At 39.7% G+C, this 24,054-nt stretch overlaps 7 protein-coding genes across 7 annotated transcripts; 1 reads left to right on the plus strand and 6 right to left on the minus strand.

Moving 5' to 3' along the window:
* Positions 1-2,344: 2,344 nt before the first annotated feature.
* On the minus strand, positions 2,345-2,656 carry ATC70_010117 (uncharacterized protein; the record flags this gene model as incomplete). Its single annotated transcript, XM_064829337.1, has 1 exon — positions 2,345-2,656. The coding sequence occupies one exon, from the start codon at positions 2,654-2,656 to the stop codon at positions 2,345-2,347; it is 312 nt and encodes a 103-aa protein (XP_064686539.1).
* A 182-nt stretch (positions 2,657-2,838) lies between these two features.
* On the minus strand, positions 2,839-3,998 carry ATC70_010118 (uncharacterized protein; the record flags this gene model as incomplete). The annotated part of the gene is made up of 3 exons (XM_064829338.1): positions 2,839-2,952; positions 3,065-3,248; positions 3,316-3,998. The coding sequence occupies 3 exons, from the start codon at positions 3,996-3,998 to the stop codon at positions 2,839-2,841; spliced, it is 981 nt and encodes a 326-aa protein (XP_064686540.1).
* Positions 3,999-7,500: 3,502 nt separating this feature from the next.
* Positions 7,501-8,589, minus strand: ATC70_010119 (NodB homology domain-containing protein; the record flags this gene model as incomplete). The annotated part of the gene is made up of 1 exon (XM_064829339.1): positions 7,501-8,589. The coding sequence occupies one exon, from the start codon at positions 8,587-8,589 to the stop codon at positions 7,501-7,503; it is 1,089 nt and encodes a 362-aa protein (XP_064686541.1).
* Positions 8,590-10,974: 2,385 nt separating this feature from the next.
* On the plus strand, positions 10,975-12,983 carry FUN31_4 (serine/threonine protein kinase; the record flags this gene model as incomplete). Its single annotated transcript, XM_064829340.1, has 11 exons — positions 10,975-11,084; positions 11,143-11,247; positions 11,333-11,449; positions 11,503-11,694; positions 11,764-11,872; positions 11,925-11,993; positions 12,051-12,330; positions 12,389-12,567; positions 12,623-12,701; positions 12,759-12,879; positions 12,932-12,983. 11 exons carry the CDS (start codon positions 10,975-10,977, stop codon positions 12,981-12,983), a joined length of 1,413 nt encoding a protein of 470 aa, XP_064686542.1.
* Positions 12,984-13,134: 151 nt separating this feature from the next.
* ATC70_010121 (uncharacterized protein) lies at positions 13,135-14,185 on the minus strand (the record flags this gene model as incomplete). Its single annotated transcript, XM_064829341.1, has 2 exons — positions 13,135-14,084; positions 14,152-14,185. 2 exons carry the CDS (start codon positions 14,183-14,185, stop codon positions 13,135-13,137), a joined length of 984 nt encoding a protein of 327 aa, XP_064686543.1.
* A 272-nt stretch (positions 14,186-14,457) lies between these two features.
* Positions 14,458-15,132, minus strand: ATC70_010122 (uncharacterized protein; the record flags this gene model as incomplete). Its single annotated transcript, XM_064829342.1, has 4 exons — positions 14,458-14,617; positions 14,677-14,845; positions 14,900-14,954; positions 15,106-15,132. The coding sequence occupies 4 exons, from the start codon at positions 15,130-15,132 to the stop codon at positions 14,458-14,460; spliced, it is 411 nt and encodes a 136-aa protein (XP_064686544.1).
* Positions 15,133-18,070: 2,938 nt separating this feature from the next.
* Positions 18,071-22,618, minus strand: ATC70_010123 (uncharacterized protein; the record flags this gene model as incomplete). The annotated part of the gene is made up of 1 exon (XM_064829343.1): positions 18,071-22,618. The coding sequence occupies one exon, from the start codon at positions 22,616-22,618 to the stop codon at positions 18,071-18,073; it is 4,548 nt and encodes a 1,515-aa protein (XP_064686545.1).
* Between the last annotated feature and the right edge of the window lie 1,436 nt (positions 22,619-24,054).

Genomic DNA, 24,054 nt, shown 5'->3' on the forward strand with positions numbered 1-24,054 from the left:
GGCCACAGTCAATCCATAGCTTGCCTACAAAGATGCCTCATTTTCCACATCCTCATACAAAATACATTATGGTGCTTGTGGTGTGTAAGCTGAGCCAAGTTGTGAGTATATACTATACATTAACGTTGCATGGATCGATATGAATTTACTGTGAGCATTGCTATACGCAAAGCTTGCCAGGCTCTGCTATGTATTCCCAATGCCAACCTGGACCCGTCCTCTTTTCTCTAGTTGTGCCGTCTTGAACCTCAACATCGTTTCATTGATTTCAGCATCTTATGCAGAAAATGGTCAATCTTTCAACGGATCCATATGCAACACACATAATAGCAATAGTACAAAATGACCTTTCATCGTATGCAACGTACTCTCATTCTTGATCGCATTTTATCACATCTCTATCACCAAAATGCTTTCTCGTGCTTCTGTTTCAATTGCTTTGTTCGCCATCTTGACTTTTTTTGACCTTCTCCGTATCTGGAAAAGAATCCTTGAAGTCAGATTCAACAAGCAAGACTGACGAAGCCGCTTCCAGCCATTCACTTCAAGCATTACCCAAAGCCGTACTGATATAACTCCCTTGAAGGATGACCTTGACTATTTGAGCTTGCAAAACGAAGGCAAGACCATGTAAACAAAGCCTTTCTACTCTGATATGTTTCAAAACGAAATCATGATTTGTATATAAACCCACATTCAACTAATAAAAGCTTTAATTCAACTCAATTGTTACAGTGCTTAATATGTACGTGAGCTCCCAATGAGCGATCATGTACCAGTGATTTGATGCACGAGTAGTGTTTTTTTTTTCGAAAGTGGCAAATAATTCAGATGGGCAATTCACCGAGGTGTATTTATAAATGCATTAGCCATGCTCGAGATGGTATTCAAATCGAATTAATAAATAAATGCTACTAGTCAATACTTTGCCTATATACTACTACGGTATACACATGCCAAGCACCAGGCTAGGTCAAATAATCAGTTTATGACCCGTTGGAAGTGTAAGCATATATATATAAATGAGTCGATGCAATATGAGGCCTATTCATGATGATGGATGGTGATATGTATAATTTGTAAATGTGATAACCTATTGCTGCTGTAACGTCTATATGTGTATTTGTGCTGTCCTTGATACACTGAGACGTTGGACAATGACACAAGGATATTCTTGGTTGCTCTCCTGTTGACCGCCATTTTCGATACTCGAGAAAAATCAAGGCCTTACAAAAATTGGTTCAAGGTGCCGTAATTCGTTGTCGTTGTTCATGTAACATTACATTACTAGGAGTTGCTTTGATCTTTTATATAGCCTCTTCTGTTCTCGACATATACATTTATGAGGCTTTGACAAAGCGATTGGTCTATCCTGAATGCGCTAGAAACACTTGCAGCTCACATCGGTATTGAACCAAGTGATGATGGTCCTTGCGAAAATCAATTTATTGCAACCATCGAGTCAATGTCAGTACTGTACGTGTGAACAAAACCGTTGTCTCTACAATTGCATCTTCAAAAACATCAGCAGTCTGGGCACAAGATGATCCGTTTCGTGTCAAGTATGACTATGAGAGCGTCAAACCTCTGCCTCAATTTTTGAAAATGTACGCAGCATGTAGAACATGGCGAGTTAAAATAGCTTGCAAAATAGCACCCTGTTTCGACCTGGTTTTTAGAGCCGCTTGGGACCATCATAAAGCACTCTTGTGTGTGTAATCCACTCAAATGAGTTTATACGCGAGTACAGATACATGTGTTGTTTATGAAACTAAAAGTTTTCATTCACAAAGTCTGCATATATGCCAATATCATAATGACGGCGACAGATGTTGGATCAGAGCTATTTTAATAATGACATCAGTCATCGGCTTCTTCATATGCTGCCATAGCATTTAGCTCGCAAAAAATTAGTTTAATGCTAGTTTAATGTGTCTGGTGCAATGTATGCACGCTGTTCAAGGATGTCCCTCTTTAGTCAATTGCGGTTTTGTCTTACCGTGTCCCCTCATCACCAATAAAAGCGAATTACATGACAAATCTAGAAATTTCATGATGGACGACCTCATGTGTCTCTGTGTCTCTGTGTGTGTGTGTGTGTGTGTGTGTATGTGCTTATGATGGAAATCGTAGTGTTTGAAAAAAAAAAAAAAGAGCGAATACATGATGTTTATTGTAATATGAAAAAAGATAGTTATATATATATATATATACAGATAGATAAATGGGTGATAAATAGTAACAGAGAATGCTTGCAAATGTAAAAATCATCATTCAACTCTTGTTCGATAGTGTAACAAAGAAATCCAAAAACGTAACGATCGTGAGAAAATAGATATGCTGTTTAATTTGATGAGGATGAGGATGAAGAGGTTGGAATTGGATCCCAAAAGGTAGCTTGCGCTGATTCATCTTCTTCGTAAGACCAGGCAGAAAACTCATCATCTTCAATTCTCATATCATCGAAATTAGGCGCAGGGATGACAATGTGTGGAGGCTTCGATTCACGCTTCAATGGAGCAGTGGGCCGTGTAGGAACCAATTGAATGTGAACTGCTCTTCCCGCCCCTTTTTCATAGTATTGTGATTCATAGAGAATAACTGGTTCTGAACTAGGTTCAAGTGTGGATCCAGAGAATCTTGGAAGAGCAAGCATGATGATTAAGTTTTTGGATTGATTTGAATTGAAAGAGAAGAAGGAAGGAAAATGGGAAACCAAGTATGCGGTATTTATATGGGATTCTCTTTTGTTTGCCCCTTTTTATTCCAATAACATACCATTTTTTTTTTAGTTGGACATTTACGGGAAATGTAATGTATATATAATATCATTTTTATTTACAAATCTCTAATGTGCTCTACTTGAGAGCATTCAGATATATGGTCGCCTCTATATTTTATAATGTAACTTCCACCTGGCTGCTCCACCACAGTTTTATTGACAGGACATCCCTATTATACAGCACATATAAAAAAGTAAGCATGAATTTCATGTGTCAACAAGTCGGAAAAAACGCCATTGGTATCCGACTTTGGCCGATGCTCCTTTAAGCTTTCTGCTTACCTTGCAACTGTTGGCGCATTTGTAATAGACACTTTTGCAGCCTGTCTTTTTTTGTACAGTATTTCCGTTGTTTTTCCAGAAATGACGGTCATCATACGGGAATTCAGTTGTTTCAACTATCTTTGTAATGGCCTGCATTGATCTTCTTCTGCGAGAGATCTTCTGCACTGGTTCTTGAGGTCTACTATAAGCAGGTCATGTGAGATCAGGATTTTGCTGCTCTGGAAAATGGGTCTAATCTAATCTATTACCTATTATATGACATGGAAGCTGTGGGGGAGGGAAATAGATTTGTGTTTGCCGGAGCAGATGTGGAGAGTGATGGTGTGTTTGAACTGCTGATGGAGAGCTGATTCATCGAGAGTAAAGCAGAGGCAGATGAGTTTCTTCTTGACGGAGGTGACATGACAATGGGCCTAGGAATTGCGTACGGAGCAATTCTTCGGTGTATGGATTCCCCCGCATTATTATTACTATTGCTACTTGTACTACTATTGCTGCTAGCTGAAGAGCGCCTACGTCGTTGCTGTAAAATAAAGGCTTCCTGCTGGTGATTCCGATTAGATTTGTAGTGATCTTGTTGATTTTTAAAGTATAGATCGAGCTCTTTCGCTTTCAATTTAGCTTCTTCTGTTCTGCGTTTATCCTCCTCCACTTTACTTGCTAATATGAGTTTCAATAGCTCTGGATTTGCATGATATTTTGATACCACAGATTGAAGATCAGTAGCTGTGGATGATGGTGATGGTGATGTGGATTCTCTATGATAGCTATAACGTAGTAGTCCTGCTGGAGACGATGATGATGTTGCTGGTGGTGATGATGAATATCTCAGTAATCCTGCATCATCGGAAGGACAAGCATTCAGATAGTTTCTACTGCTGCTATTGCTGTTAGAGTACGATTTTGGAGATGTCAATGTTTGAATATTCATAGTCGTATTTTCATGTAAAAGCAAAGAAGAAAGAAAGAAGATGAAAAAATGAGAAAGGAAAGATGAGCATTGTATTTATACATCCTTTTTCATCCAAAAGGAATGCAACATCGGAGAACACAACAACAAGACACAATCTGGGAGAGTGTCAAACATTTCCCAGGGCCAGAACTGACTGGTACCCAGTCAAAAAAAACTTCTAATTTTCTATGCCTACAGTGCGAATTATAGTTTTAATTATTACTAAATCAATACCCAACGGTATAATTCTTTGAGTTACTAGACAAATACGGTCATTCAATCCATCTCATACCGCTACCGTTTACCCCACATTTTCAAAATGGTGGTTTTGTATTCCCAGGAGTCAGCGCCAAGGAGAAGAAAAGATTCAAAAGAGAGCTGCAGAGATCTCTCGTATTGGAAAAAAAAAAGAATTCATTTTTCATTCTGTGGAGGAAAAAAAAAAAAAAAAAAAAAAAAAAAAAGTAGAAACAATCTTTGATTTCAGTCATCCTTGCATTTAAGCTATTTTACCCAAAAGTTATACAAGTGTATTAAAAGGAAACGGTTCTAAGATTATCCCACCAATCCTTTGTTATTCAGTATTTTGCAATTCTTTATTGTGTGCACAAAAAGGCAGGGAATCTACCCTTGCTGAATACCTTAAATAAATATAGGGTTTTTCTATCGTCAAAACTTGGAAAATCAAGCGATTGGTAGAGAATCACCCGATCATTAAAAAAAAACAGAGCTTTTGTTTATGTTAATAGCTTGATGGAATTAAGCATGAACTATCATGAGACTATACTTTACATGCACATGCAACATGCTGGAATGCAATGGCCTTGATCTGATCTATTATGCATTTACGTTTTGAAGACGTCCATAGCGGCTTGCCGACATGTCATCATGGTATTATTAATTCAAGCCTTCAATTTAAGGGGAGCTTCGAATGCATTGATTTTATACCCTTCTTGTATATCGATTATTTGTTCCTTGATCCAGACATCACAATGGTCTTGATTTGCATTGTGGTGATACAAAAAATCACTTTTTTTTTCAACTACAAATCTTTTATGATAAAGAATGATCTTTTATTTGTTTATCTTGCATCATAAACTGGACTGATTCTATATAGGTAATTAGAAAGATGGAAACCAAGTAAAAAATCTTGGAAATTAAAGGGAAACCGGGAAATCATGGTAAAGGGGTTCGATTAGGCTTATTGTAGATCTTGTTTTCTACTGAACATTTCAAAAGAGTTTAAATTTTAGATTCCCGCACTTTGCCTTTAGCTACAATGCAGCAAAAAGAAAAATGTTGCATTACAGAGTTTAAATGGAATGTTTGAGATAACATTCAATTAAGGCAACTAGTAGATATTAATTTTGTATCAATACTATGATTGTGTGTGTGTGTGTGTGTGTGTGTGTGTACGTGTGAGGGATACTCGCATAAATATTATTTCTTGGCTATTTGCACGAGCTTTTCGTGTAATGTACATGTAATCCCGGAAAATGATAATACGCCATGTATCTATCAAATTAGAAGCAATGCTTGACTTTTTTTAGTCGAATAGCCCAGTGCCACAAGTTTACATAACGAATCAATTGATTATGATTAGTCTCAGTCGTTATCCCGCCATTGAATCTAGAGTATTGCGGTTACATTTACACTATAAGCTTGATTACGTAACATGGAGTTTAATGGTTGTGCGAAAAAACACAAATCTATTGTTGGTTCATGTAACATAAGATTGGCAAGCTATTAAGTGCTGAAGCTCCAATAATTGTACACTATGTCGCTTTGACATTCGATGTATTAGCAACAGACAAATACTTCAAATGAGGCATTTCTTCTCAGTGCTCATGAATCGAGATGGACTAAACGCCATCATGATTGAACGTTCAGCCGTATTTTCTGACCTGATGACACTTTGAACCATGCTAATTTCGTCTTGCAGCGCCAATTTTGCCAAAAAAAAAATAACAGTAGACATCGGATGCATAATCTGGAGCTTTTGACAATGCTTATGCTGTGCCTTCTAAAAACATATAGATTGTGCGCCTCCTGTCCACATTTCATGACGATTTTAAGAGTTTTAGGTCCATCCGCTCAGAAAAAAAAAACAGAGAAGTATGATTGATTTTTACATGCGCTTTGTTTTTTGAAAAGCGTGCGATGTCATACATTTCATCTGCTGGATCATCGATGGTCTTCAGGAAAACAGCATCATTGATTGATGCGGCCAGCTGTCAGGATCAATTAAATCTCAGACTAGCATTTTTGCCTTTATTTGTTAATTTTTGATCAATTTTGAAAACGATAATGCAGAACCTGACATTATCAAGATACTACATTTGCAACCTGGACCTCAAGATCAACATCTTCGACTTTTTTGCCACCATAATCCGAATAATCTGGACCCACCATTTCTTCGTACACTACCGTGGTATCCCTTTTGAGCCCCAAACAGTTGTTAGCAATATCAACAGAGAACTGGATAAGCTGTCCAAAATGGATAGTATTGATTTATAAGACCTCATAAGATACAATATGGCAAGTCACTTTACCTAGTATACACTTGATCCATTTATACAATGATTTTATTAACTATTTATTCATAACTACTTAATAAAACTTTCATTCCATACAAAAAAAAAAAAAAATTGAAAACGATTCGACCTGTTTTGTACGATTCGACTATGTAAGTCGTACAATTACGTTATATGCCCTTAAGCTCACTTGAAGTACCTTTCAAGGCGGATCCAATGGTACTAATTACAACAGATGTTTTGGCTGAGCATATTGAGCATTTTTTGAAAATATGAAATATCGATTTGGGCAAAAATGTCAAGATTTTACATATGAAGGTGTGACAAAAACGATGCTAGGGGCTGCATTGGGTCGACAGAAACATTTTCATTTAATACATGTCATAATAAAAGTCTTCATTTTCATGGTAAAAAACGCGATCGTTTGTTTTTTAATGAACAGCATGAGGGGTACCTCATGCTTTTTGGTCGAATCTTGACGATCTCAAAAAAGTTGAGTAATAGTATCAGGCAGCTTCTGCTAGACGACAGCAGTTGTTTGGCGCTACTCTGACTATCTAAAACGGTTTCTAACATGAGAAAACACGACTCAAATGCACCAATTTTTGCTGTGTTTTGTAGGTTTTCAAGTGCTAAGAGGTGCTTCGACTATGCTGTTTGCCATTGTATGAGTTGTTACGACAGACGTGAAGTACTGTAAAAGAGTCAGATCCACAGCAACACGGCGTTTCTATAAGACTCTTTTGTGTTAATAAAAGAAATATTGAATATATTGTACAAGCTCACTCTAGACTATCAACTGTCTCTTTGCCTTTTATGGTTGGCACGTACATGTTTATTTAAAGAGGCCCATGAAACATTGGTTTTGAGTAAGGGGTTATTTGCAAGCACAAATTGAATGGACTATATATGAATAATGCACTGAATGTACCAGGTCTTTTCATAAATCAGTTAGCCCTGGCAGCATTGCGACGTCTTCTTCTTCTCTCAGCTCTGGTTGTCTTCTCGTTTCTTCCTTCTTTTTGTTCAGCTTCCTTGGTTCTGGCTTTCTGAGCAATAGCATAATACTTTTTGAAAAACTGCTTAGCATCGATGTTGTTTTCCTTGGCATTGAGAGTCAAAGAGCCTTCAATATCATCCAGTCTCTCGGTGAGCCACTTCATGTTTTCATACACAACTGCTTGTCTCATATTTCTCTTGTAAATGGTTGGATTGAACGTGCAATTGATGGATTCTAAAAACTGGAATGACCAATGCAAATGGGCCTTTCTAGTCTTGGTACCAAGCGGGAGAGAGCCTGCTTCGAGATATTGGAGCTGCAAGGGCAATGCTGTTTCAATGCTGTGTTTAGACTTCTTGCGAGCAATGTCTGTAGCCTGGGCCTCCTCCATGCACTGAAAAGCAGCGTATGGCATGGCAGCAGCAATCAAGTTGAGATGGATCTTTTTGTTTGAAAAATCATACTTGGAGCCTTTTTGAGATATGATGTCGGACTGCACCAACTGTTGGATTGTCTTGACGCCTTTTACAGCCTCACCACTGCAAGGTACCTGGATAGTCTTGTTGATCTTTCCTGCGTTTGTGCCTTGAATAGAACCAATAATGGCAAGCTTGCGTAAAGCATCCTTTCCAACTAACTTAATGGCTTCTTGAATAAGCGATCCTTGATGAATACGTCTAACAGCAACACGACTAGCCAAAGCTACTGCCTGCTTGGAGTTGTAGCGAGACAATAATGAGTCATAGGCTTCAATCAAATAGTCAAAGTAACCTAAATCTTCCTCAATAACGTCCACTTCATCATCGCCGCCTGTCTCTTCCTCTTCAAGGTCATCTTTGGACACATAGATGGAGCTCTCCTCACTTTGATCTTTGTCACTGGTATCATATTCTACACTACCGTCTTCTTCATCTTCAATGCTACTCTCATTATCCTTGCGTACAATAATGTATTCATCACTGTTATTGCTTGAATCATCATGGCATCGAGTTGTTGAATAAACGAATTCGTTTAAAGACTTCGTAGTTTGCGACATGCTGGAAGAGAGTTTGCTAATGAGCGCTCGCTTAACAGATGGTGAATGAAAGGAGAAAAAGTTGAGAGAAAGAGGAAGAGGAAGAAAAATGCAAGAAACAAACGCAGTTTATTATATGGAAAATTCTCACAGCAAGGTGATTGCGTCTTTCAAGGATATAAAATCGTAAGCTCTCATAGCTCACAGCAAGACCAAATGCACGAATCATTAAACGTCATCCTGAAGAGCTTACACTCAATCATGGGCCTTGTGATACTTTGTTTGATATGATATAGTATACAGATAAAGAGAGGTTCTGAAACGAGACACGAGTAACAGTAGTGAATCTCGTAGCTGATGCATTGTTGTGTAATCTTGTCATACACACAATCTTCTACAAGCAAGAGTTCATTGATCTGGGCCTAAATCACTATACGCCGCCACTGATGAAAAGTGCTTTAAACAGGATACAGTGTTGTATTAATGAGGATAGAGATGACTGCAAAGGTAATACACATTCAATTAAGAGTCATCAAAGGACAACCTGCTTAAAGAAGCCGATTATTGCAACTGCAACGTTGAGCATCTCAGTGGCTGCTGTTGCAATTTATCCAATGTTCACAAATCTTCACAATCATAATATAATAAATTTATAGTCCCTAGACATTTTTACAACACTAATTTAAAAACTGGGTTGCCAGACAGGGTTTATATATGATTAGAAGTTTTATATTTAATTACTATCAATCAACAATCAAGTTTCTTCCAACATTTTAGCTATAGTAGTAATTTTGCATAGCTAAAGGCTCGCGATAGTGCAAGCCACATGAACATAGGTTGGTTTCCATCAAAGCAAAGCATAGGCCAGGAAACCAACCGAAGAGTCGAAATGCTCATCGTAGCGTATGATCCCTACTACTAGACACTTTCAAAGACTCAAAAAGGAAAGAAGTTGATCTAACAAGCATGTTGATAGACTGGCTTTATTAAATATGAAATTCAAGGAAAATAGCATGATTAACGATATGCTATCTAATTTGCCACCAACTTTCCATACGCTTCAAAAGCATCCATTACTGTATTGACTTCATGATTAAAAGGGCACTGCGTTTGCCAGCCAACCCCACCAGCCACCAAAATCAATTTCAACTCAGACTCTTATTCCTCTTCAGATTGGCCAAATTTTGATAGTTTTTCGAGTTGATAAATCTATTTTGCCAAATTTGACTATAAAAATATGATGGCCATTCCACGCCTCTTTAAGCTTCCCAACTTCCTTTCCGTAACTTATTCCCCATCATGACTGACATTGGGTCCACCAACAGTCTTTCCTATCACTCAGTATGACATTTAAAGGACTTCAAATAAAACCTGGAGCTCGTCTCCCCTACAAAAAAAAGCCTCTTTAAGCTTTCTTGGAGTGCTTTTCAAGGCGCATCCAGTGGTACCAAGTAAGGTGGATGTTTTGAATAAACTTATTGAATAGTTTACGATAATATGAAAACAGGTTTCTGGCCAAAATGTCGAAATTTTACATATCAAGGTTCCACAAAGATGGTTTTAGGGGTTACGTTAGATCGATGGAAACATTTTGATCTAATATATATATCATAGTAGAAGTCTTCATTATCAAGGTGAAAAACGCAATCGTTTGATTTTCAATGAAAACCATGAGGGGTACCTCATGCTTTTTGGTCGATTTTTGGCCATGTTTTTTGGTCTTCAAAAAGTTGAGCAAAAGTGTCTAAAAGCAACTGCCAGACGAGAGCAATTGTTTGGTGCTATTCTGACCATCTAAAACGGTCTTGAACACAAGAAAACGCAGCTCAAATGCACTCATATTTTGTTATATTAAGCACACTCTTGACTAAAAAGGGATAATATCTGTATGATACTTGCCCATATATGAAGTAAATACGTGTATATGGATGTAGAGCATCTTATAAGAATCAGATCCACAGATAATATGAAAGATTTTCACGTATAAGTGGAGGGTCAAAATGAAAGTAGCAGTATTTTGACAAGATACGCAAGAGCAATCAGTAGCACGAGCTGCCGCTGCGCAGGTTGGTTCTCACCGAAGCAAAGCGAAGATAGAGAGCCATTCGAAGCATAAACACTCGTATAACATAGTAATGTTTGATCTGGTTTAAGCAAATTTGTATGAAGTAATGCCATGTAGACGTCCATGTTACTTGCGCTGGTATAGTCCAGCTTTCGTACTTGAAAGTGCTACATCTGCAGAATATCTGATCCAAAGAGAAACAGGCACAATTTGTAGTAACATGCGGACCGGACTCATAATCCTTTTCAAATAGATTTACCACTCTTTGGTAAAGCAATAAAAATGCTCTTTGTATTCCACTTAAACCTTCGCAGCACAGAAGCACACCACCAGAAAGTAACATGTCGGTTGATAATTTCAAGACAAACATCTACGAGTATCTTGAGACCTTACCGACGTTTACGTTCATGCGTCTGTTTGAGAAACCAGCAACATGCTTGGCCATTTTTAGGTATTGTGTGTCTGTCAAAACGACGTGGTAGCCATTTTGATTTAACATGCCTTCAAAGACTCTTGCCAAGCTTAGGAAGACAGATTGTCATGTCGCTGCTGTACGTACAAGCACCCATGCCATTGAATGATCTGCACACATGGGTCAATAAAGACGGGCAAAAGTAAGTGAAGAGAGAGAGAGAGAGAGGCATCACACAACGCGCGTGCGTAGTTTGGCTCATAAAGTTTTCGATTTTGAATTGATAGGAAGCTTCAAGAGTCATTGCTCAAGCTATCAAGACTTCGCATTCTCGAGCAAAACGACACCAATCTAATGATGAACAATACGTTTCGAATCGAGTTCCAGAATGCATTGACTGGAGGGTAAATGGACAGTCTTCGTAATGGATGTATAGATGTTAATCGTATGCTTATAGAGGAGTACAGCAGTCGTTTGGTTTACCTTGTTCGACGCCAGATAAGCATGCAGTGGATATTGGATTTCTGGACCATTATGCGACAACACAATGGGAGGCCATTCTGCATTATATGGTAGGCACTTCGCTGACGAAAAAGCCTAGTCGTGGTGTGTTGAATCTGTTGGAGAGAAGCAAATTGATGCAGAGCAGGTAAAAAGAGAGAGATAAACAAAGTGAACTGCTGTTGCGATTGCTACGGAGTCATTAATAAGCATCTAGTTCTGAGACAGGCCAGCTACAGATCACAAACAAAGGCTTCCAATTTTTACTTCAAGATGTCAATACACAAGTGTGGGCATTTTTGCTGCAGTATTTAGATATGGCAGAGGTATATACATTATCAGGCATGAAGATGGCTTAGAAGATTAATGGGGTAGTAGGTTCTGCAAATGGATTTAGTAGAAGTGCTGAATTTCTTGTTTCAGCTTGGATCATTAGAATTGGGAGAGGTAGGGCATTTTCTGACGATAAGGATATCAGCAACAGCCACTGACTGATTCGCCTAGAACTACTCGGTTGAGACCTTGACACAAACTCAACTTCAAATGCTAGAGGATTTACGTGATTACGGCATTGTATACCAGAGAAAGAAGGCATCAAAACGATACTACCCTACTCGATTAGCCACTACATTGACATCCGGGAACGCTGCGTTGGCGGGAGCAGCAAGTAAACCGAGTACGACAGATGGGGCTACTAATACAGCTGAGGCCAAAACGGCCACAGAGCAAATCGATCAAGGGTTTGTCATTCTGGAAACCAATTACAAACTATACGCATATACAGGTATACTTGCTCTGTTGAGCATATCATTGCTATACAGACAGCTAATGCGTCTCTTTAGATTCACCACTTCAAATTGCCGTGCTGAATTTGTTTGTGCAACTGCAATCTCGATTTAGAAACATGGTGACAGGAGTTATCACAAGAGACAGCATTCGCAATGCGTTAATGAAGGGCATCACTGCTGAACAGATTATTTACTATATGCAATCTCATGCTCACGTTCAAATGAGAAAAAAGGTGTGTTTGAGGATCGTTTCCACTACAGTATAAAATGCTCACAATGACTGCATAGATACCTGTGTTGCCCTTGACTGTCATAGATCAAATTAGACTGTGGGAAATGGAGAGAAACAGACTGAAGCCTACTCCTTGTAAGTGTAGTTGTTGATATCAATGACGTGTTGCCTGTACTCACTCGATTCTGCTAGCGTATCTGTATCACGAATTCAATGTGCAAGCCGATTTTGATGCAGCAGAGAAGTATGCAAAAGATTTGGGTGTATTACTGTGGTCAAGCTCGCAAAAGCGCACCATGATCATCTCAGAAGCGTAAGTCTATTCTGAATATCAATGTACAATTGGCTTAACCGTCTTTATATAGTGGCCACGATAATGTCAAGGGCTTTGTCAAGAGAAGATTACAAAGAAACTAACCTCATATCTATGTATTTGCATTCCCTCAACACCATCAAATTGTAAATAAAAATAGGCACGCATTTCATAGTAAGATATTTATTTGGTATAAGAGCAAGCAATCCAAAGGGTATTTCTTGTGTTGAACGAAGCTAGCAAATCCATGTGGACTTAATCATCCCAAGGAAATTTGTTGGGAGTAAATGGCTTGGAATCAGCGGGTGTAGCATCACCCCAGCCTTCTCCTTCAGATTCCCTCTTCTCTTCTTCTGCCTCAGAAATGTCCTCAGCCCGGCCAGTTAAAGGGGTCTTTCGAGACACAGACTGATGTTGTTGCTCTTGAGGAACATCATCTGCCCAATCTCCTACACCGATATCCTGACTCCAGTCGTCAGGTGTGTCTTGGATGTCATAGCGAAATTCACCTTTGCGAGTAGCTGAAAACTCAGAGGCATCCCAGTTGATACGCTTATGCATTGGCTCGTATGGATGGGCTTGTTGTTGTTGGCCGTCTTCACTCTCCTCCTCCTCTTGATTGTCAGAATGAAAGAACATGTCTGGTAAGACATCCCAAGGCACAGTGTAGCTCAAAATGCCACGAAGTCGAAGAATAGCACGACTCAAGAACCAGCACATGAGGCCCAAGGATTGAGCACCCATATTATTACAGGGAATAGCGAGATCTACATACTTGAGAGAGCAGTGTGTATTGGCAAAGGCAACAACAGGTATGTTGCACTTGCTGCTTTCTTGTACAGCTTGGGAATCAGTCATTGGATCCATGCAAACCAAGATGGATGGCTCTTCCAAGGTGTTGGTAAATGTACCAGGCACAAACTTGTCTTGGTTGGTCTTGCCACCAATGTATTGGGCGAGTTTGATAGCTGGACGACGAGTCTTTGCAGTAGAGAATGTGATATAGATGGTCTCTGAATCAGTGATAGCAAGCGCGCGAGCTGCCAAAATGAGCTTCTCCCACGTCTTACCGAGGTGAATGATTTGGAGACCATTTGTACTGCGAGTAAACACATAGGGCTTCATACGAGTTGATACATTCTTGGTACCCAAGTGGCACTTGGCAGCTAACATTAAAGCAACATCGTTTTCTGTGGGCTCAAGGACTATAAAAAAAAAGACAATTTACCGTTGAGTGCCATGTAAGTTTCAGCTAGATTAGACACTGCTTACTAGATGGTACTTTGGATTCCTCAAAGATGTTCATTATGTGAGGACTGATGTGATGAAGTACAATGAAAAGTAGAAAAATCAAGCCTTCACTCTCATCACTTATAATACAGTCGACTCAATCTATCACATCGCCATCCCCCCCCCATCTCTGGTTTTTTCATAGTGCAATTGATATATTGTAAATGACTGAAACACACACACACACACTCTCTCTCTCTCTCTCTGCGACATTTGCTTAGCTTTTTGTAGTATTTTTGGTGCTTTAATGGTTTAAATTAAAGTAGGAAAATAATGAAACCATCCAACTTAGAATCTAAGCTTGCTGAAGAACCACTTGTTCTTACCAGTTTGGTAACGTTCTTCGAAGAGCTTCTTGATGACCTTCTTGGAATCTTCACGCTGAGTAGGCTCCTTGAAAGTTTCGGCAGAGACGGTACCCTTGATTTGTTCCAATTCCAAACCATAACTAAAATGAATGTTTGTTAATCACGCTGCCATCTGTCAAATCGAAATCTCCATGCTTACCGAGTGGGCATCATGTGGTTGTAATTGACAATCTTGACGAAAGGCTTAACCTTGGAGCGCTTGGCAGTCTTCTTCTTACCCATGGCCTTGGTGACCTTGAGAGGAGAACGTTCGACACCAGCAACAACGGCGTAACCATAAGGTCTGTCCTTGGTACCTTCATCGTGGTCTAATTGTATATCTTGAGTGTTGACAATTCAATAATAACATATCCTATACATACTACGGACAACAACGGCCTTCTTGCCAGCATAACGGCCTTGGAGGATCACAACGACCTATTGTTGAATTCGATTTTTAGCAACTCGTCTCCAAAACTTCAATCCATCCAGCAGTATCCCTCTTCATCTGCATCTATCTATCTATCTATCGAGCATCCATCCGTCTATGCTCCTCTCCTTGTTGATGTATCGTTGATGGATTCTTTACCTTTCCGGCTTTAATGAATTTAACCATGCTGAATAAGTGGAATATAAGAGAAGGAAATTACACTTTTCCCCGTTTGCACGTTCCTCATTACTCTGCTCCCTCCCTTCCATCCCATCCTGCCCCCCTCTCTTTTTCCTCAAACCGCCTTGACCGCACCATCTTCTCCACCATTTCGATGACCGATGCCGAATCTGATGCTTGAGTACTTGCCAATCATATTTACTCAAATCGTGCTATCATTCAAATCTCAATGTCCAACCCGTCAATCATAGCTAGCCTTTAAAACAGGGTTGGCATTCTACGCTCCTGTTCGAAATGTAAAGATGCTTAGGGATCTTGACCAATATCAAAAGATAACGTTACAACGCAAGCCTCTCTTTGAGGGTTGTCTCAAACTCTTTGAACTAATGCTTATTTCACATCTTCAATCGAGATAACCTTAAACGCAATGCTTTTCAAATGTAGTTGACGACACGACACATCTCACTTCACTATGGCCAGCCGTTACTCTTAAAAAGGTGCTTGAACATATAATGGTGCTGATACCATGCGTAACCTCAACATAGAGTGGGATAGTAGCTTATTTATAATCAAGTACACTTTACATATAGCTTTTATCATACAATCATCTGAATTCTTGAAACTAGAGGAAGTTAGCAAGTGCAAGTGCTATTTTACAGCTGCAGTTGTTCTATCGAGTTAGTGAAAATCAAGTAACACTAGAAAAGCCTTCTGAATTTTGCAGCATACTAAATTGCCCTATTTCAACTTATTCAGATGTAAAGGTACGATGGATCACCGGTAGAAATTGAGAAAATCAATAAATTAAATCTACTGATGAAATACCACCAATACACATATTACCGAGAATGCAGCGTAACAACATATTTATGTATACTTCATTAAGTCAATATTCAAGGGTTAATGAAGAATATTATAGTCTACTATCTGCCGAACAAGCGATTTGCATATTACAGTATTACCTTCATAATTTAAATCATAAATTAGTATCAATGATGGATATCGAATCTGAATGGGAGGCTAATAACATGAAATATAAACCTTTGCATGGTCATTGATAAATCATGTGAAAAAACTTCCCTCAAATTCTTCAATCAACTTGTTATATCAAATGTCCTAGCAGGACCACACACTAAAGGTTTTTTTTTTTGAGCTATTCTTAGGCTCTTTGAGTAAACCAGGCTAATCATGATTACAAATCACTTGCTGGGTAGATAGTAAATCTATTTGCCTTATAGTTCACTATCATGCTGTAGATCCTAGTGTAATGAAAAGTATTATATAAAATGAATCAATACAATTGTAATTTTTTGGCAGATTCAATTTTATATTGTATTTGACATGACAATATGATATATGCAAAAGAAATTAATAGCATCTCAGATAAATAATGATCTTTATTTTTTTAAAATTGATTTAGCATGTATAATAATTGAAAAGGTATACATAGACCATTAAACCAAAGCTCCTTGTCTTATTTCACATTTACATGATCATTTATAAAGACGAAACGCAGATATCTTTTCACTGTAACTTTTGAGCATACAGCTTATACACAATCATGTTTGTTTCTCGATATTTTGAGGGCTTTCAATGATAAGTACTAAATCTCTATCAATTTACCTGTAGCAGTAATCATTGTGTAGATCAAAAAAATGGCTATCATTAGAAGTTTTACTTAAAGCTGTAGCATTAGTTCTCTTGGATCTACCGCTGCGCCTAATATTAGGAGATCATCTCCTGCTGCCAAATTGCATAAAAATGAGGCTTTTGCTATAGAGGTGCTATAAAACTCCTCGTGCGCCAACATTAGTCAGTTCACGCCCTAAATGTATTTCATAAACTTGAGCGCCACTTGGGCGTTTCTGTGCTTATATATAAAAAAGCGTTTTTGCTACTGTAAATTCCAATTTGAGGGTTGAAGAACAGAGTTTGGAAGGAAATATCATCGTACGTGCCCAAACGAGGTCTCATTCTATAGAGCAAACACAGGGGATCTAAATTTAATTAATAGAGAAGAATCCTGGTTGAATTGGCAGTTGTAATAACAATGGCATTGAAGCAACACTGCTTTTTTATATTGATTTACTTTACAGCTTCCTCTCGCACTAATTTATTTGACAACTAATGTAGCGACTGAGAGTTCTTTTCTAGGCTCTGCAGCCCCTCAAAATGAGCATATAATTCCCACAAAAAGAAGTTTTCTTCAGCATCAACATAAGACGTGAAGAAGCTGTTTCCCTCCCCCCTCCCCCTTCTTGGTGAGATGCGCATCATAATTTAACACCTCTGTCAAACCACAACAACGAAGCTAGCTATAACAAAGCGGCTTCAATACAGCATTTCTCAACATTGCATCCATTGATCTATTACTCGTAATCACTTGTAATTAACAGGTTTTCATAGGAACATGCTACTTTCAAAGCTCTAGCATCAATATTTCCAAATTCCATTTTGGATGGCCTCAGCCTCGAAATCGAAATCATTTTTGTTAGGGTGTCTTTCTATCGCAGGTAGTATCCCAACATCAAAGCCGCAAATGATACTACTGTAACTGTCTAAGAGATTCATTGGGCTCATACAACCAATTTCTCTGTAAGGAGAATGTGAAATCAAATAAATCTATAATAGCCGTATGCATTTACAGCCGACGAAAAAAAGGTATACTGCTACTCCTTAAAACATACAATGTTGCATTATAGTTTTCAACAATTAGAAAGATTGTCTGGTGATGGGTTTCCAGAATAATACTGATGTAGCAGCAACGCAAACACTGCGTTGAAGTAGTATTATTATAATAATATAATTTTTCTTGTATAAATATACTAGCCGATCTATCTCGCTACGCTCGATGACGGCGTCGCCCTGCGGGCTTTGGCCGATTACAATAAAACTGGTTAAATCAATAGTTATAAAGGGTAAAAAAGAATATAGAGTAGTTATATTAGGTAGTATCTGAAAATAGAACTTCAGGATACACCACATTTTCTGTGTGTTTCATATTTTCGGGTAATAAAATGGTCATGCCATTGGCAGATGTTGCTCTTGACATGGCAACATAGAGTTGGCCATGAGTAAATACGGGACTCCTGAGGTCCACGGCAACTTTTCTGAGAGATTGACCCTGCGACTTGTTGATGGTCATTGCGAAAGATACTTTAACCGGGAATTGCTTTCTGGTCAAAATGAATGGCAATGTGCCAGGCAATGTAGACAAAGTAAAGCGAGGAATCAACTCGACAGCACCTGACCCTCCGAGGATTTTCACCTTGAGGACATACTGTCCAATTTGCTGAATGATCAGCCTTGTGCCATTGCACAAACCTCTTTCAGGGTTGAGGTTTCTCAAGAGCATGACAGGAAGACCTACTTTCAACTCCAAAACTGCTGGCGGCAGCCCTGAAGGCGAAAGGGTTTGCAAATACTCTGAGGGATAGGCTTGGGTCTCCGTGTTGGTCAGATCAGACTGAGCTGTGTCAGCAGAGTACAGAGTGACCTTTTCCCCAATCACGTTCTCCATCACCTTGCTGTTAATAGCATCAACGTTGACGTTCTTTGAACAGAGAATAGCTCTTTCCTTGAAGAAATCACTATTTTGCAGAGGACACTGCAGAACATGCTGAGGATAGATATCTTCAATGAACTGATCAAGATCAGTCATCTGCCTCAAAAAAGAGGGCAAAGCAATGCTGCCAATCATGGATGGTTCATACGACATTTTTCCTATCCAATCTGCAAATTGCCTATCTGTGTCATTGGAGTTGGCAAGTCTCATATTCTCAGCCAGGCTCAGCTTTTGTAATTTGGGCCATAATCTTGACGATTTCAGTGAGGCATTGACGATTTCAGGACGGCCACCTTGCCTAACAACAGGTGGAATTTGAGCAAAATCACCGCCAAGAACAACAGGAATACCACCAAAGGTAACTTCATCACCACGACTACAAATATCACGAAGTGTTCGATCAAAAGCTTCAAAGCAATATCGATGCTGCATTGGCACTTCATCCCAAATTATCAATGATGTCTCTCGAATGAGATCAGCAAGATCATCGTTTTTCTTGATTGCACACACAGACTGCTCGTGGATGTTGAGTGGAATGGCAAAGCGAGAGTGCGACGTACGCCCACCAGGAAGTAGCAAAGCAGCAATGCCAGAGGAGGCAACACAGAGAACAATTTTTCCTTGGCTTCTATAAAAGTGACAAAGAGTATTGTAAATGAAGGTTTTGCCAGTGCCAGCTGGACCTTGCAAAAAGAAATGTGAGCTGTTGGCGTTGCTGTTGATGGAGGAGGTGATGGTCTCAAATATGTGCTTCTGGGTAGCGTTCATTTGAGCGTACTTTTGCTGGTACGAAAAGGCTTCTTGATCTTGGAGATATGACATTTCATTGAGTATCAATGAATTGCGTTGTATGCCAGTCATTCTGCTTATCAAGCCATTCCAGTTGAAGAGAGGCAAAGGCAAATTGAACTGACCTAGAGATCTGTCTTGTGCACCAAGAGATGTTTGCAACAGATATAAGCCGTAATCAAGACTTCGCGTTCCATGGTAAAATTCAGCGTCAGGTTGCACGCTGAGCAGCAGCGAATACCCTTTTTGCACGATTGCATGCTCAAGATCATCACAGAAACTTTCACAGAATTGATCCCAAATCTGAACAGGCGATACCAATGAGTTGAACATGAGCGCAGAGACAAACATTGAACGCATTGCGTAGCCAGAGGCAAAGGTAGCAGCTTCTTCAAAGGCTCTGGTCCATTCTCCATCATCTTCGATCAAATGCAGCATCATACAGGCCTCGCGAAAGGTGGCGTACTCGTGATTATTGACAGTTCTCAGATGAGAAAACGACGTGGCTCCTCTGACAACTGTGAGCAGCAGACGCAGATAATACCTCTCACCGGCAGCAGGATTGCAGTAATACATGCGCCCAATTGACATTCTACTCGAAGACCTAGGCTTCCACTTTTTTGCATTCTGCTGCCAAGTCATATGTTCAGGGAACTCTTGATAAAGCAACGGTCGAAAACCGGGTTTGCCGTGATTTGCATGGTTGTAATGAAAGTAAGCCATCAAAGTAGAGCGACTCTCTCTCAATACTTTGTCAATTTTCTCCTGTGGCCATTGGGGATCAAAATAAACAGGTTGCTCGTTTTCAAGATGCACAGCAAGTGGAGTAACAGATGGGCTTTCCTCATGCATTGGGAATTCAAACAACCTCCATGCAGCTTCAACAGGACTAATATAACGGCCATTTAGATACTTGGCCACTTCGTTATTCTGAGTTGTTGCTGTGGTAGTGGCATTTGCTGTTTCAGTGGCTGTGGTGGTGGTTGTAGTTTTGAGCGTTGTCTGATCAGAGCCTTTGTAAATATACTTGTTGATGTACTTGATTGCCTGGACGCTACCACATACTTCGACATTTACATGGGCATTGTATTTTTTTGACAAATAAGGGTTGTATGGCACCACCCACTCATTCGTCATGTGGAAATCGCGGTAGACACCCAACTTGTCCTTGACGCGCACCTGATGAGAACGACCATCTCTTCTTCTTCTATAAGTAGGATAACCATCAGCACTGGTCACCGTTACTGGCTGGTAGTTTTTGGGAAATTTCTTTGAGCATACATCATTGCCAAAAGCATCTTGTACCATACACGGAGACTTTGAGTTTAGCTCGCCACATGGGCCATGCATCATATTGCGAGTGATGATTGCATGCAATTCAGGTTCTTCTTCAACATTTGGGATCTCAGCGCAAATGATCTGATCAATCCTCTCTGGCGTATCAAATCTATCTGTTTCTGCATCCAAAAACAATAGCATATGACCGTGAGGGAGACCACGCTTTTGATACTCAATAGTCCTTACAATGCCTTTATAACAGCCAAAGACCTTTCTGTCTTTCAAGTCTTTAAGCAGCTCTCGGTGCTTAAGGTTGAATACTCGAGCAACCAAGTCGGGGCGATCAGCGGCTGTTTGGCCTGGCAACAATTCATCTTGGATCTCCCTCCAGTTTGGGTTGGCAGTAAATGTGATGAATAACGTTGGCTTACCAAAGAATCTAGAGATAGCCATTGCATTTTGATATAGCTGCATCATAAATCGCGGTCCACCAGTGAAGCTACTGGGCAAGATGAACGTCTTTCCCACCTGTTCGAGGTCTGAGTCAGCAGCAGAGGTAGCATCAGCAAGTCCTTTATACACATCAGCGCGAAGATTCGTCTGATTGACTTTGATCCAGTTCAGTTTTGTTTGCTCACAGATTGCCCAGGCATCAATCACATATTGTTGAAATAGACGTCTTGACAAAAAAATGATCTTTGACTCGTTGTTTCTAACATGCAATCGAAATCTGTAGAACACGCCTTGGGTAAGTCGGCTATCTGACACTTGTTGTTGTTGCTCTGCTGGTGTCTCATCTTCTTCGCTCTCAATAATCATGGCATCAGCAGTTTGCGCTGACGATTGCAGTCTTTGGCCCCAATTCCACCCATATTCACCTCTAGGAAAAAGCAAAGCATAATGAAGAGGCATATATGCAGCATGCGTCTCATTGATACGCTTAAACTGGCCTTGAGCCCTGGCCGAGGAATTGCTACGATATGTGATCAAAATATCTCTGAAACTCCTGTCAGAACACTCGTTTGGAATGATGGCAGCAATCTCGTTGACAGTTGGCAGATTTTGAGTGCGTCTGTCCTGGCCAACAACCAATTCCATTTGCATCTGAGGACTGAGCCTGATGTGAGCATTCTCGCTAACACCATCTTGAGCTTGCCTCTCCTCTTCTTCTTTCAGGATTTCGTGAGCATGTTTGTAGATGCTTACAAATGGATTGCCACAAACTACAGGATCAGCAATCATTTCACTCAGTTGCTCAATGATCGTGTCGTCCAATCCTTGATTTCTGGGGTCTGCACAGCGAATCGCAGCGGCATACTCTGGGTCGTAAACGTACAGCTGGCTATACTTTGGCACATTGCTCAAATTTAGTGGTGCTTGCAAGTGATAGAGTTCCCCATGAACACGAACCGGCGTGATGCCGCCTCTCATCTCATTCTCTCTATCCCTTTGGAGCTGCTCAGGCGTAGCATCGGTGCCAAATGATGTAAATGCGAACAAAGTGTTGTATTGTCGCATGTGCTGCAAAAAATGAGAGGATCGAGGATGGCTTCCGTTGATCAAGCTATTTAAAGGCTCGGGAGGCTCTTGCAAAAGGGGCAAGACAGCTCTACCTTTTTTGCAGCAAGCATGAAAGCAGTTGTCGTTTACTCGCTGTTGAACAGCCCTCTCTGCGGCCCAATGCAAAGCTCCACATCCATCACATTGGTTGTCCATTCTGCCCAAATCTGAACGTTGTACTCTTCCAAGTTCTGATACAAACGCTGCAGGTGCTCTTGGTGTTCTTCGATTCGCCAATCTTCTTTGCCTGGCGTAATTTCGCGCTCGTTCCTGAATTTGAGTACAAACAAAATAAACCATTGCGTCTCAGGGTTTTATTAGGCGTTAAAAGCCATTTTACTTACTCGACATGAATCACATTTCCGATAAGCATAGTCTACTGGAAGAGCAGCTCTACAGGTCGTGCAGTGTCTTGTTTGAATAGTAGGAGGCATATTATTACGTACGTATAATAACAAAAAGCAATGTATCAAATTTTTTTTTTGGTGCCTTATATTCTTGGTGGAGGGGCTAAGCCCCCTCCCCCAAACCCCCTCCCCATTGCCGGCTTCGCCGGTGGTTATGCCCTCGTTTGTTCTGGCTTTTAATACTATTAGATTTTAAAAGGATATGATTGGCTTGTCTATTTTTTTTTCATAGTTTTCCAGTATATATATTTTAGATTTAAAGGACATTTTTCACGTCGAACTATTATGCAATGGATGCTAGATTAAACGCTTGTACCTTAGCATACTCTTAAATAAAGAAGGCTTTAAATTGTATCTATTTCGTTAACCTTTTATTAGAAATATAAACTCGTTATAGATGACAGCTCAATAGGAGATCAACTAGCTAGAATCCTTTGGTGCCTCATCCTCCGAGCCAATCAGATTGCTTAAAAACTCCGCTGACCTAAAAAAAAATTGCGAGGGTTTCCCCTTGTTTTGATGTGAGGCAAATTTTTAAGCGCCGCTTTAACAGCAATATAGCCGCTGCTATCATCAAACTTCCCCCAGGTGCTAGAGCATGCCTTACTTACACCACCTAGCTTTAACTTCAGGCATTGAGACCTTCAATCATCACTAAAGTAAGTAGCGATAACCAAATGGAGGCGGCCTATCTACCTCCTAGCCTCGGATAAAGTCTTGTTGAGCTTCAGGGATAGGCACATCCACACAACGTAAAGAGGTATGCTTCAAAAGAAACATAATAATAATAATAAAAGAAGCGAACATAATAATACTAAAGAAGTATAGTAGTATATGTGTGCAAAAGAAAAAAAGAATGCTCACACGAAGTGAGCCAAAGGAAAGTATGTTATGAATAAAACATTAAAAATGTTCACGTTATTATATTCTTGTTATTGCAACAAAAATATATACATGAGCAATGTGCATGATAACAGTCTAATGATGTAAAAGAACACAAATGCGCACAATTGCAGGAGCAACAGTAGCAGCAGTATAAGTGTGTAATACAACATGATGAAGACCAATGTTGTTTTCGAGTGAAGCGACAGAAGAGGCAACACAAACAACAATCCACGGTTATATAACAAAGTATCACAGGAAGGGTAATACAATTATATAATAGCAGTGTGTCATGCTTGTTGTTCGTAAATATGAAGCAACAACATTGCAAGTATTTGTTGAGCTGATCGTATCACAGCCAACAAAAGAGAAAGAAAAGGCAATAATGCAAACAGCATGAATGCATTATCGCGGGAAAGGAAGCAATAGTACAAACGTTCAAAGAAG

This window comes from Mucor velutinosus (assembly GCF_035048745.1).
Source record: "Mucor velutinosus strain NIH1002 chromosome Unknown tig00001563, whole genome shotgun sequence".
Lineage (NCBI taxonomy): Eukaryota > Fungi > Mucoromycota > Mucoromycetes > Mucorales > Mucoraceae > Mucor > Mucor velutinosus.